This window comes from Theobroma cacao, chromosome 9, assembly GCF_053813885.1.
Source record: "Theobroma cacao isolate CCN51 chromosome 9, ASM5381388v1, whole genome shotgun sequence".
Lineage (NCBI taxonomy): Eukaryota > Viridiplantae > Streptophyta > Magnoliopsida > Malvales > Malvaceae > Theobroma > Theobroma cacao.
In genome coordinates this window covers 37,431,458-37,446,589 of record NC_142647.1, presented here as the reverse complement: position 1 = coordinate 37,446,589, position 15,132 = coordinate 37,431,458, and the positions used below count along the sequence as shown (strand labels likewise).

Below are 15,132 nucleotides of genomic sequence, written 5' to 3'. Positions count from 1 at the left end.
TTATGCATGGTGTGTGACAGTATTTTACTTGATATGCATGGCGTGTCATAACATTTTACTTGTTATGCATGGCGTGTCACAACGTTTAACTTGTTATGCATAGTGTGTAACAACATTTAACTTTTTATGCATGGCGTGTCACAACATTTTGCTTGCTATGCATGGCGTGTCGCAACATTTATTCCTTATTTATGTCTTCAGTGTACCTTGTTGCACATGACGGCTTAACTCACTGGTGCATGTGTGCCATGTTTTGCAGATCCAACGCAGACAGTATGAGGATCTTGACAGTTTACTGATCGTGCTGAGGGAGAAGTGGGCGTTCAATGTCACAATTAACACCCACTGTAAGTGGTTGCAGCTGCATTACATCATAAAGACTCTCCAACAGAAGGGGGAAGTACGATATAGTTAAGCGTACTTGCTTCGGAATACTCCTAGACGTCTATCCACAAGGGTACTTTTATGCTGATCTCTTGAACAACATCATGATTCGCTGGATCATCGAGAACCAGTCAATAGACCATGAGCTATGGTTTGCCATTGGCAAGAGCAAGGCGCTACTATCAAAGTAGGAGTTCTGCCTCATCATCGGGCTGAAGTTTGGTCCAATGCCTGATGTGTTCAGACGACCGTACGAGATTACTGCGGAGGGAATTCATGACAGATACTGGAACGGGTAGGAGAGCATTAAGCTGCAGGCTATGCTTGATACGTTCCGAGGGGGCAACTTCCAGCGATCAGGAGACGTGACCAAGATGGCACTCGTCTTGATCGCGAATAACATTTTATTTGGTCAAGACTACCGTAGACGGGTGACTCCTTGGTTGCTGTCATTGGTGGAGGACATCGACACTTGGAATGTCTTCCCATAGGGGCATTATGTTTGGAAGTTGACCTTGGACTACCTTTTGAAGGGGTTCGAAGTGCTTGACTCAAGCGTGACAAAGGAAACTCGGTTACGCTACAACATTTACGGATTCACATGGGTGATACAGGTACTATCACGTAACATTTTTCAGTTTCCTTTTGAAAAAAAAATTTATGGGTGCACTCGTTTATGATTTACGGTATGATAATGGTTATATTTGACATGCAGTTTTAGGCAATGGAGGCAATTTCGACCCTCCAAAAAATAGTTGCCCCCTCTGGTCCGAAGGACAACTTTTACCCACTAATGTGCAGATGGGATTGCAATAAGAAGCCAAAAGACTTCTACAAGGCAATTTAGAAGTTAGAGTCATTTGACCATGTGAGTGAACAGTTGCTAATTTTTGCGTTATATTTGTATAATAATTTTTCGTGTTCGATAATCACAACATTTTATTTGTTTATTTGCAGTTATGGGCACTGGAGACGTTGGAACCCACCGCGGATGAGGCCTTCCGGGAGTATTTTGTGGACCTTAATGTCCTGTTATCGGAGGGCCATGAGTATGTGCCAATAGGGCACATGGAGGATTGATCGGATTGGGGCTTAAGTGTGGGGCAAAAAGAAGAAGCTTGAAGGAGAAAAGAGCCTCTAGTGGCACGAAGCGGATACGTACCGCCACTGCTTTAGTTGATGAGCTGTCGGGCCTTGAGTTGATAGACAAAAGGGATAACCATGGTCAAGGCAGTGAATAGCCAATAAGGACAATTGTAACGGTTTTGTGTTCTCCAATTCCATATGTGATTATCGAATAACATTTCTGCGTTTGCAGTTGGACCATGCGTCGACAGCTCCAGAACCACCCACCGGTCCTCCTCCGATGCAGAGTGGAAATGACCAGTTGGTAAGATCGGTTATAACAGTTTGTGTTTTACATTCCCACATATGTTTATAGAGTAACACAATAATTTTTATAATTGCAGTTTACGGAAGTGATGATAGGTCCTCAAGCACCGATCAGTCTGGCTCGATCGTAGACAACTAACGGGCCGACGGTAAGGATATTAAAGTTGTAACGATTAATGTTCAACAATTCCATATATGATTATTGAATAACACAGTTATATATGTAATTGCAGTTTGCGAAAGCGACGATAGGTTCTTAAGCACTAATCAGTCTGGCTCAACCGCAGATAGCTAACGAGCTGGCGGTAAGGATATTAAAGTTGTAATGGTTAATGTTTAATAATTCCATACATGATTATTGAATAACATAGTTATATATGTAATTGCAGTTTGCGAAAGCGACGACAGGTCCTCAAGCACCGATCAATCTGGCTTCATCACAGACAACTAACGAGCCAGTGGTAAGGATAAAGTTGTAACGATTAATGTTCAACAATTTCATACATGATTATTGAATAACAAAGTTATATATGTAATTGCAATTTGCAGAAGCGACAATAGGTCCTCAAGCACCGATCGATCCGGCTCCACCGCAGACTACTAACGAGTCGCCGGTTAGGATATTAAAGTTGTAACAGTTAATGTTCAACAATTCCATATATGATTATTGAATAATACAGTTATATATGTTATTGCAGTTGACCTAGTCGAGAACAGTCAATGACAGAGCAGTCATTACCCGCGAACTCCGACAGATCATGCGCAAGCATGAAAAAGAGATGTTGGAGTTGAAGGCTTCAATTTAGTCATTGAGTCTAGCAATGCAGACGCTTGAGGACCGTATCGTTGGTTAGATTCTTGACGGCCTTAAATCACAAGCATGTTATTCTATCTTAACTTATATTTTGATGCTTTATATTTAGTAACTATTTAGACTGTGTTTTCTTGCTGGTTTGATGGTTTTGGGGGTTAAGTGGTAGTGGTTTAACTGGTTTTTGGTCATAAGCAGGTCAGGACATTTGTATTATAGTTAGTTATTGCCATGTCAGCCTTAGCGTGTGACAACATTTGACTTGATTTGCAGGGCGTGTCACAACATTTTACTTGTTATTCATGGCGTGTCACAACGTTTGATTTGATATGCATGGTGTGTCAGAACATTTTGCTTGTTATCCTTGGTGTGTCATAACAATTTTCTTGTTATGGATGGTGTGTCACAATGTTTAACTTGTTATGCATGGCGTGTCACAACGTTTAACTTGTTATGCATGGCATGTCACAACATTTTACTTGTTATGCATGGTGTGTCACAACATTTTACTTGTTTTGCATGGCGTGTGACAACATTTTACTTGATATGCACGGTGTGTCACAACATTTTACTGTTTATGGTTTGTGGTATTTTATGAGTTAACTAACGATTTTTCCCATTTTGTAGGACGGTCCATCTCACGGTGCTGGTCTGGAGCACAATGATACTGATGATGGACAGCATCATGAACCTGGTGTTGACATTGACTTTGACGTTCTTGGTGCTGACGGAGAGCACGTAACTCATGTCGATGACATCGTTGATGAAGCTGTGGCAGTGGATGTCACCCTTCAATCAGATGATGCTGAAGGAGAACATGTTCCTCTGCCTGAGTCCATTATCGATGCATCTGTTGGAGGGGACGGGGAACCTGACTTAGTTATGGCTGAAGGAGAGCATCTTTCTCCGGTTGATGCATTCATCGACGTAGCAGTAAGAGCTATCGTTCTTTATCGTGGGAGCACTCTTGATGCAGTTGAGATATGATTATCGTCATTAGAGTCATCTGCTGTCCATCATGGTGCAGCAGAAATTTCAGACCCAACTGAGCGGGCACGGTTGAAAATGGCGAGCAAATACATGGCAAGCCCACTCGTCGACCCCGTAGTGACCCATCGAGATGTGAGGGATAAAATTGTAGAAGACTACGAAGGTTCAAGAAAGATGAGTCAGCAAGGGAAGCTCGTAAATAACATTGCAAATATTATTTTTTAATGAAACATTAATCCACCAAGACTTATGAAATTCATTATGTTACATATGTAGGCGTAACGTCAACATCTTAGGGGATCAAGGGGCTAACTTTTTCATAACCTTATAGGATCCCAATGAGGAAATGACAAGTGAACATATCGACTTATGCCTCAGCCTACTCTGCAAGTGAATGACAGGGCCGAAGTCAAAGTTGTACACTACCCGTGCATGCGTGGTTGACACAATATTCTTCGTAAGTTTATTTGAAAATTGTTCAATTCTATAAATACTAAGTTTTTGATTGCATGAAGTGTAAGCTAATGTTTACATGTTTCACAGGACACTATCCGTATGCTACACACCGAATTTCCAATAGAAGATGCCCGGGCCACAATGCAAATTCCAAATGAGTTATGGGGGTATGTGGAGGGTGAAAGGCCAACATACGCCAAAAAATGGGAAGTTGTGGATTTCATCCTCGCGCCTTGTAACATTGGTGGGCATTGGGTGGTTACGAAGATCGACTTGGTGAGGTGGACGATCAAGGTACTGGACTCTGCAAGAACTTCGAATGCTAAGGATAACGGAGTTCGTACGGGTCAGATGACACCCTTGACGATAATGATGCCATTCATCTGCCACCAAGCTGGTTATTTCAACAACATATGTTGGAAGAGACGGGATTTGATGCCGATGCCATTAGATATTCATTTGCCAAAAGCTAAAGTGCATCGGCAGAATGATAGTGTCAGCTGCGATATGTTCATAATAGGGTACATGGACCATATTTTGCAATCAGAAAAGATCGGAGTTAAGCAGAATATGATTGCAAAAATGCGTCGGCAATACGCTTTAAAATTATTTTGCAACAGTTGTGAGAGCGAACCCTGAACATATCGGCCCTTGTCTGTACAATTTTTTGGTATATAGAAGTTTTTTATACAATTAATTTTATTCATAAATTTTTGTATACATAATTTATTTTATACAATTCATTGTATACAGAATTAATTCTTTTTGTATACACAATATACTTTATACAATTATTTTATACACAATTAATTTTTTTGCTTATACACAATTAATTTGATACCAAGAATTTTTTTTCTTTTCTATACACAATATATTTAATTTGATACACAGCCACAAGAAGTCAGTGTGTGACGCCATAAATATGCTACCACTCAGCGTGTCCCAACATACATCTGCTTGCACTCAAGGTGTCACCCCACAAATCTGCAAGAAGTCAGCATGTCATGTCGTAAATCCACTAACACTCAGCGTGTTAGTCGATAAATCTGCTTCCACTCAGTGTGTCAGCCCATAAATCTACTTCCACTCAACCCAAGTTGGCATTAATTAATTTCCAGGTTCGTCGTCTTTCTCTTCGAGGCACGCCGGCTGCACCAGCCTAACATTACATTGATTAATATTGAATATATAGATTTTTCCATCCATCTAATTGCTTCTAGCATGAAATTGTTATGTATCCATCCTCCCTTATTTTTCCAATTATTTTCAGGCCAAAATTTTATCCTGCCATTATAAAATAGTACATCTAAAATTATAGACCAGAACTACTAATTTTGTGCTTCTTTTTATATATAGGTAGTTATTGGCATGTCAGTGTTAGCATGTGATAACATTTTACTTGTTATGCATGGCGGGTCAGAACAATTTAATTGTTATGCATGGCGTGTCACAACGTTTAACTTGTTATGCATGATTTGTCAGAACAATTTACTTGTTATGCATGGCGTGTTAGAACAATTTAATTATTATGCATGGCATGTCACAACGTTTAACTTGTTATGCATGGCCTGTCACAACGTTTAACTTCTTATGCATGGCGTGTCACATCATTTTTCTTGTTTTGCATGGCGTGTCTCACATTTATTCCTTAATTATTTCTTTTGTATACCTTATTGCACTTATGGAGTGAAGAGTTGCCAATTCTAGGCTGGATCGAGACCTCGAATCATGGACCTAGAATTGGTAACTCTTCACTATATGTTTGTTGATTTTGCAAAGACAGGAGCACCAACTAAGATGGCTCGATCCCTAAAACCAAGGGAGTTTCTAGACTTCATGAATAGAGTTGACAAACCCATGTATGCTTCCTTTGGGGTACTAGAAGAACTGTACCGGGCTACAATCAACTCAACCGTGCAAGCAAGGTCAAGGTTTGATAGACAAAGTTTGTGGATAGACATCTAAGAGCATCTTGAAGCACGTAGGCTTCACTGCATTGTGCTCCCCCATCTCTTCGAGAGTCTTTGTGATGTAATGCAGCTGCCACTGCTTACAGTGGGTTTTAATATTGAGTATTGATAAGCATATGAGAGTCGAAAACCCCCAAATTAAAATATCAAGTTAGTTTGCATGAGATGCCAAGTCTGCATGCACTCAACGTGTCACCACAAGACTTGCAGGTAGAATGCTCTTAGTCGACTAACCGATATTGGTGAAATTTAATTACTCATGAAATAGAAAGGAATTAAATCAAATCATTAATTATATGATCCAAGTGGTAATAAAATGTGACATATGGGGTAACAGTATAAGGACTTTATTTCTTAATATTGGTAGCCATTCCATGCTTGTTGTTCCTTCATAAGATTTGTGTAGCCACTTGTACTTAATGTTGTCATTGTAGTTAAACTGGTTTTGCTTTACGGATTTTGTCTGCTCGGTCATTCTATGAGCCATTTTTAGTTGCGAAATTTGTTGCCAAACATTTCAGGCAAATAAGCTTGTCAAGGCTCTTGTTTAATGGAGATTGTAATCGAAAACATTCTTACAAACAATGTAAGAATGTACTTTAACACAATCTTGATCAGACAGAGGCCTTGACAGGCTTATCTGCCTGAAATGTTTGGCAACAAAGTTTGTAACTAAAAATGGCTCGTAGAATGATCGAGTAGACAAATTCGTAAAGCAAAGTGAAATCAACTACAATTTTCAAACACATTTAGTTAGGCGGACAAGCTGTCTTCATCCATAACACACCCTACATTTTCAGACATTGTCCTTTATATTGGACAGTTGTTGCGTGTGTGACCAATTTTTCTGCAACTTGAACATGTTTTGGATCGGCGCACTCATGGAGGCGCTGATTGACTTGGAGATGGTGCCGGATTTATGGATGGAACTGTAAATGGAGATGGGCAGTTCTATCTATTATGCTCGTACCTCTTGCATTACGAACATTTCCATGCTCGACTGCCTTCACCAGCTGATGGAATCCTTCTCCTCCTAGGTCTTCCCGCTTGGCCTCGCCAAGGTGGGGGCAAAACGATAATTTGTTTCACATGAAGGGGGATGTCCCACTCATTAGGATGCCTTATCGGCCTAATGGATCCTGAATAACCCTCCACCAAAACGGTTGTCTTATAGTAATCAGCGCAGAATTCAATGGCTTCACGATTGCATTTACTAAAAAACACAATAAACTCAATCTTCAAGCACAATGTAAATGCTATGTCAATTATGGTTCAAATAAAAAATAAAGATATTCTGACCTTATTGCTACAATGGCATGAATGCATGACAGTAAATCTGTTTGGAACTCACAACATGAACACGTCTTCTTGGACAAGTTTACAAGTTCATCCATCTTCCCATCTTTAACTTCTAACTCCACTCGATTGACAGGCTTAACTAGAAAGCGATGTGCATCATTGAACCTTTTGCTCAATTGCCTAGTAACCCAAGGGCTGAGGGGTGTGGTCACCTTGACGGCCTCCTCGTACCGGTCATGGAACCAATGTTGGAACATGTTTCTGATGAACTTGATCAAAACAATGATTAGCATTTGTCTTGCATGCTTCAAGAATGAGTTAACACATTCTGCAATGTTGGATGTCATCATTTGGTATCGCCTTGCCAGTGAACATGCACATGCCTATTTCTCAGGCCCTATTCTCATAAGGTCTGCGTGGGCTCCCAGGTGAATTTGCTGTATTTGGTTCATATGTCTGTTGAAATCGGCCACCTTATAGCAATCTCGAGCAAGGATGAAAAGCATACAAACATCGTCGCACTTGAACTTGTTTTTAAAGTTTTTTTTCAAGTGGTAACCGCATAAACCATGGTGCGTTTCTGGGTATGCATTTTGGATTGCTTTCTTAATGCCGAGATGCTGATCAGAAATGAACATAGTGTTTTCACGACAACCAACCGTTTCACGCAGCTTTCTAAGAAACCACGTCCACGAGTCTTCATCCTCAACATGGCTGATGCCAAACGCAACTAGATATACTCACTCATTCACATCTTTGCATACAGCGACAAACAGAACACCCTTGAACCTGCCTTTCAGATGTGTCGCATCAATTACAATCGTAGCACGCATTACATCCCTAAACCCCTGAATACAAGCCCTATATGACCAAAAACAATATTTGCATCTTTCTTCATCATCAGTAGCCACTGCAGTCACTGTGCTAGGATTTTCTTGTTCCAACATATAAAAATACGATGGTAGTAGTTGAAATGACTCCTCCTGTGGACCGAAAACAAGCCTCTTTGCATACTCCTTTGCTTTCCAAGCCTTACCATACAAGCATTCCAATCCCCACTGAACTTTCATCTCATAAATTATGTCCTTAGGTTTTAATGCTACTCCATTAGCCCGAAGCTTGTGTGACATAAATTCACCAATCATTTTCGCACTCGTAGTTGGAAACCGCCCTTGCAAACCATCAATGGTACAGGTGTGTACTTTGTGGAATGTCCAAACTTGCCAATATTCTCCTCTATCAGGTAACTTCGTTGCACGAACACTGAACTTACATGTCTTGTCCTTGCAACCAACCTCATAACGAGCTTTACATGACCTTTTTACTCTTATCGCAAACTTCTCTTTTATAACCAACATGTTCAAAGCTTGTTTCAACTCGGCCTTCGATGAAAATATTCTTCCTTTGTATAAGCGATCTTCGGCACATGTCGACTCCTCAGTGGTAATTGTTTGGAAGGAGAACCTTTCTGCACCTGTAATTACCCACGTACGAGATATCCCTGCATTTTTCATTTTCTGATCATTGTCATCGAGCAATGTATCAAGGGAACGAATCTCGTTCTCACCAGCAATGGGGTTATTGTATATGGGGTCATCACACTAAACATCTTCTACATCAACACCTCCAACAGGTTTCGTTTTGCCTTCAACATTATTGCAAATTGGAATGTCACTGTCATAAAGGCAGTCATTGTCTGAATTGTCATCTTGCCATTGTTCAAGCCCATCATTTGAAGTGTCATCAAATCTATCTTCACCAGCAGTGAACAAATCCTCATTTTCCTCATCAAATGCAATATTATCCTCTAGCGTTGCAATGTCACCCTCTAACCTCACATTGTTGTCTTTAACTGTCATATTCTCATTTGACAATGGCATTACACACTCTATAATTTTACCCGATCGTTGCATTTATTCGAGAGAAGCAAGAAATTGGTTTGATCCACATCCTGATCGAAATTGTGCAGCCAACTGTTCTGTGAATGTCGTCTGTCTACCAGGCTGCACAAACTCTTGTGCATACCTTAATTGCCATTGTTGTGGGTTACGGACCGAATGCTGTGGTATATGTGAAGCATTGTAAATCTCATTTTGATTGAGCTGATTACCATGTTGTCCAACTTTTTCATGTGACATAACATTTGTTTGGTATCCCTTAATGCTGATATACATAGCTGGAACATTCCTCTGTTCTAGTAGAATTAATGCAACATCCTCATCGTCCTTGATAATTGGCCGTGATAGCTCTCCGGGTGTACTGATCAATGCATGTAACTTAATCTCGTCAATTTCTGAGTTTACTCCAACAACATCTTCAACCAGCTTCATCAAGCCCACAAACGACAAATCACTCCTAACCCCCCGCATACCACCCTTGTAAATGCCATCCACCCACTGACCACCGTGTCTTATCACAAGTCGCACAATTGGAACCCCACTGAAATTTTGAAAAAAAAAATATTGTCAATTATTTTGCACAATACATACCGTGATAAAAAATTTGTTAGTCGTGTTGTTACACGCCATGCATATAACGTAAAATGTTGTAACACGCCATGCATATCAAGTCAAATGTCATGACACGTCATGCATCACTGTCGTGACACGCCAATCACTGTAATTATTGACTTCGTTACACCAACAGCCGTGACACGCTAAAAATCCAAAAAACCAGTTAACCCACAACACGCCAGGAACAACCGTGACACGCCAAAAACTCATAAATTCAGTTAACCCACGACATTCCAGAAACAGCCGTAACACGCTAAGAACCCAAAAAACTAGTTAACCCACAACACGCCAGGAACAACTGTGACACTAAAATAACACTAACACATGTTATAGATGCATGGCGTGTAACAACTCTGGGCAATGTTTCTAATCCATCTTCTAATTTACACCAAATGTTTCAGAAATTTAAGTGTGTTGTAGAAATAAACCCAATAATAGGTACCTTGATGTCATATATGCTATAGGGTCAGTTAATCTACGACAATGTGGCCAGATGTTGGGAGATAGACCACAGTCCGATGACGATGGTGCTCAACAGAGAGTTGACAGAGCTCATACAGTTTAGAGATCTGAGAGAGTTGACAACGATGGTGCTCAACAGAGACTTGCTAGAGTTGAGACAGTTGAGACAGAAAGATGACCGAGCCCAAACATTTGCGCGCATTCATTTTTATTTTTTTCTATTTTCTCTCTGGCGGGAGGTAGAGAGCTCAAACAGCTGAGCATTTATTTGAAACAATGTTTTTAAGGGCATTTTGGTCTTCTCATGCTTATTTTTGGCTAAAAACAGATAACTTTATATAGATGGTTATTTCTGAAATCATCTTATCACGAGGTCCTTTTCTCACAATTTTCTCTAATGGATATCCTAAGACCACTACCCAATCTCGAATCCATGATAGATAGTAACTTTATTATCTGAACTCAAATCCGATTATAAGATATCATAATCTTACATAATCAAGTTGAATAATGCAGAGTAGTCGATTGCAAATTACCCATTGACATCACAACTTAGAAGTTCAAAATGAAATTGCATTAAATTCTTTCGGATGAAGTGTTGCAGCCACATCAGCACGGCATCTAGCATCACTATTTTTTTTCTTTTATGTATCATTTATAAAACTGAATTCAATTTTCAAACCGAGGAAGTGTTACCTAAACAAAATAGCTTACCTGGTCAACCTTCTCGTTAAAAAAAAAACAAAAAAACAAGCTTAGCTCAAAGTTTTCTGGTGCTATTTGTTTTCTCTGCGTTTCAAGCTCTCGATTGTCAACTGTACACTGTCATTACATAAATGCAGTTTGAGCCATCCACGTTGCCCACAAGAGAAAAAACAAACATTCAGCCCCCTAAATTGACTTCCACTACAAGTTGAACCAACCAGAACTCCACATGCATCGCCTAACGTAGCTGTAAATCACATCCCGATTTTTTTGCATGAGACAGACTCCATTTACATCATTAGGAAAAATTTTGAAAAAGATTGGGACATTTATTGCCTATTTATTCGAAAAAATATCATACTTAGGGAAATGTTGAGTATTGGGTTAACCATTATATACTCTGGTTTTACTTCCTAGAGAGGAGTAGGTCATAGTCAATTGATAAAATAAAGTGAATGATTTAAGCTATGTATACATGATGTAAGTTTTCACTGCTTGGCTGCAAAAGTAAGACACTTAGTATCCTGCTCTTTGCTGTTTATGTGTAAAAATCATTGAGATGATCATTTGCCGAAGTTACTGAGTAGCAAAGTGGAAAATGAACAAGTGGTCTTTGAATTTGCTATCAAGAAACTTCTGTCAAGAGCTCCAATAGTTGACCAAATTAAGTTTGGGTTGAACTTTCTTCCTTAATCTTATAATAAAAGGTAGGGAAAAGGCGGCTACTGTTTTATAATTTCCTGTTACTCTTACTCTCTAATATTCTGCTACGACTTCTCAATAATTATTTTAATTAATTCAAAAGTTACTCAAAAGTTTTAAAATTTTTAGCTCATGTGAGAAAACTTTTAAACAAAATTATAAATCAAATTTCTCTCCCAAAAGTGCTAATATGAAGATATAAATATTTAATGGTATTTTCTTATATTCTCACTTAGCTATTCAATAATACATAATATTATCAATGATAATTATTTTTTTTCACTTCTTCTTTTTTATTTGGTCTAATTTTCTCTCTTCATTTCAATAATTTTTTTTAAGTTTTAATTAACAATAAAATTTATTTATTTGTTTTTTCACTTTAAAATTTATGATTTGGCTTAAAAAGATGCTAATTATAAAAAATTTTGCACTCAAATTTTGAACTAGATCAGGTTGAAATTTATTAATTGAAAAAAAGAGATCATCTTAAAACTGTACTTAAGGTCGAATTAGAATTTATTAGTTGATGGAGAATTATCTCCAACTATATATGTATGTATGTATCTCATATTTTCATTTATTCAAAAAAAAAAAAAACAAATAGAATGGTTAAGTTAATTGAGAATTATCTTCAACTATATATGTATGTATGCATTTATGCATGATGGAGAATTGTCCTTACTTGAGAATTCTTCAGCTTCAGCGCTAATTGAGGAGTGTCAGCTGAAAAGTAAACATAGAAAATTCCTCCACGCAGCACATCAGCCTCCAGGGATGATATGGTCAGCAATGGGCTGGCATCCAAGAACAGTGACTGTCTCCCTATAAATGGACGTGCAACGTAACATGAAATCTCAGAGTTGCTCACAGATATAACTAATAAAGCTTTTTGAGAAGTTCAGAAAGCAAAATCATGCCTTCATTTCAAATGACAGCCATTGTTCTTCTCCTTTCTGTGATGCTGGGAGGGTCCAATGCTCAGCTTAGCCCCACGTTTTACTCCAACACATGCTCTGACGTGGTACGCATTGTACGTGGGGTACTGGAGCAGGCTGTCCAAAACGACATCCGAGTTGGTGCCAAAATCATTCGTGCTCATTTCCACGATTGCATGGTCAATGTAAATAATCATCCATTCTCTTAACTTTATTTTTTCCTTGCTTAACGTCGTACTCAAAACGGAAGCTCTGCATGGTTTTTAGGCTCGCTTGTTTTATCGATAACCAACAATTTGTCTGTGGTTTGTGCAGGGTTGTGATGGATCACTTTTGCTAGATGATGATGCTGCAAATGGCATAGTTAGTGAAAAGGACACGCCCCCCAACGAAACAATCGAGGCATTTCAAATTGTTGATGACATTAAAACCGCACTAGAGAATTCCTGTCCAGGAGTTGTATCATGTGCTGATATTTTGGCCCTTGGATCTCAAATTGGAGTTTCATTGGTACTTAATTTACCATTTTCTAATTTTATACAAGCCTTCCGATGTCCATATTTCTATGTTAAAATTAAAATATTTCTTTGCCCTAATGCAAAGCATTTATATCATGGTTTTTCTCTACCCTGGAAGGCTGGAGGTCCAACATGGCAAGTACCGCTAGGAAGAAGAGACAGTAGGACTGCAAACCAAGCTGGAACTTCTGGAATCCCATCTCCTTTTGACGACTTCGACGAGCTGCAGCGAAAATTTAGAGACGTTGGACTTGATGATTCTACAGATCTGGTTGCTTTGTCAGGTAATTACTATTTCCTCTTTCCCATATACAATATTAATGTGATTTTAACTTTGTTCTTATATATATGAAAATTGCGTCATGTGCGGGATATATACATTTTACATCATAAAATTCATGATTCTTCTATACATGGCCGGTTGCTTATCAGGTGCGCATACATTTGGTCGTGCTCGATGCTCAACTTTCAGTCACCGCATTGGCACAGACACAACCTTGGACCCAACATTTTCTCAAGTACTTGGACAAATATGTCCTGAAGGCGGGAACGGTGATGTCTTAACAAATCTTGATTCATCAACTGCTGATGATTTTGACAACAACTACTACACAAACCTCCAGAACAACCGCGGCCTTCTCCAAACTGATCAGTCTTTGTTTTCAACCGCTGGAGCTAACACAGTGTCCATTGTCAATAGGTTCGCTAATAGCCAAACCGACTTCTTTGATACCTTCGTTCAATCCATGATCAATTTGGGCAACCTAAGCCCTTTGACAGGGAACAATGGAGAGATCAGGGCAAATTGCAGAAGGATCAATTAGATTGCTTGGGCAGAATCATGTTGTATTGAGGGGAACTAAAAAGTTTCCAATATTTCATCAATTGTATAATAAGGGCACTGGAACGTGTTGCCCATTTTTATGTCATCAAAGTTGAAGCAAAGTAAAAGTTAAATTTTTTATTTTAATTTCTTATGAGTCATTGACTCCTGTTTTTCCTAGCCGTATATTTGAACCTGGTTTGGAGATAAAGAAATTGGAAATTATACAAATAAATTGGCCTCACAGGTTTAACTTTATTCTAGTAATTAAGTTGAGATTAGAGTGTGTATCTAAATCCTCAAGTACATCGTAGATCTGATATTTTACATGTAGGGAGCTTTACCTCAATTGCCGAGTTAAATAAAGCAAATATAGCTATACAAGGAAATTTCAGGTATAAATCTACAATGGATGATACTTCAAAGATGAAGCACTAAAAGGTTTTTCTACTCTACTTCTATAAATATATACACAATCAAATGTTCAAATCTTTATATGTAGTCAGCTTACCTTGATCACTCCTTCAATGAAAAAGATTTTGCAAATTTAATGTCAATTAATATTTTAGTATTACAAATAAGGATTTGATGAGTAATTCTATACTCGATCGAGTTTTAGAAAAAAAAATATTTTAATCTGGTCGAGGAGGAAATTCACTCAAGCCCCAAAAAATACAAGCTATGGTTTAGCAGCCTTCATATGATCAAGCGACTTTTGTTTCAGCCAAACGAAAATTGGAAATTAAAAGAAAAGTGTGTTGGACCACAATAAACCCTGTCATTTTCAATTGAAAATCCAGCTTGAAAAAAATTTGAACTCTACTTTTCCTTATATCATTTTCGAAACAAACAATTTATTTGCCTTGTTACTTGGGGCATGAATAGGGTAGAAGGACCAATTAAAATGCTACCGGATGAATTAATTGTGCAGTCTAAACTCCAAGTACTATTAAATTCAAAGTTTTACCTAACAAAATAGATTAATAAAAACCCTGAACCCTAAAATGATTCACTCATTTTAATTAGATATAATTCTTTACAGACTTCAGGAAGATTTTTAAAAAGGTTTAGCCTAACAAGTTAGGAGAATTTTGGGTTTAATTAATAGCGTACTAGTAAAAGAGGTTATAGTCAACTTTTCGAATGGTAGTTTACTGCATGGCTATCAGGAA

The 15,132-nt window shown here is 38.5% G+C and overlaps 1 protein-coding gene across 1 annotated transcript; it reads left to right on the top strand.

Annotated features, from left to right (window-relative positions):
• The first annotated feature begins 12,540 nt into the window (after window positions 1–12,540).
• Window positions 12,541–14,107, top strand: LOC18589667 (peroxidase 15-like). Its single transcript, XM_007014733.3, has 4 exons — window positions 12,541–12,804; window positions 12,935–13,129; window positions 13,256–13,421; window positions 13,570–14,107. The coding sequence occupies exons 1-4, from the start codon at window positions 12,598–12,600 to the stop codon at window positions 13,959–13,961; spliced, it is 960 nt and encodes a 319-aa protein (XP_007014795.2). The 5' UTR covers window positions 12,541–12,597; the 3' UTR covers window positions 13,962–14,107.
• The last annotated feature ends 1,025 nt before the right edge of the window (window positions 14,108–15,132 follow it).

What these genes read in the sequence shown, in the direction of transcription:
- LOC18589667 (XM_007014733.3), top strand. Translation starts at nt 12,598, where the DNA reads ATGCCTTCATTTCAAATGACAGCCATTGTTCTTCTCCTTTCTGTGATG. An exon ending in TCCACGATTGCATGGTCAAT is followed by an intron (nt 12,805 to 12,934) that starts GTAAATAATCAT and finishes TGGTTTGTGCAG; the next exon opens with GGTTGTGATGGATCACTTTT. An exon ending in AGATCTGGTTGCTTTGTCAG is followed by an intron (nt 13,422 to 13,569) that starts GTAATTACTATT and finishes GTTGCTTATCAG; the next exon opens with GTGCGCATACATTTGGTCGT.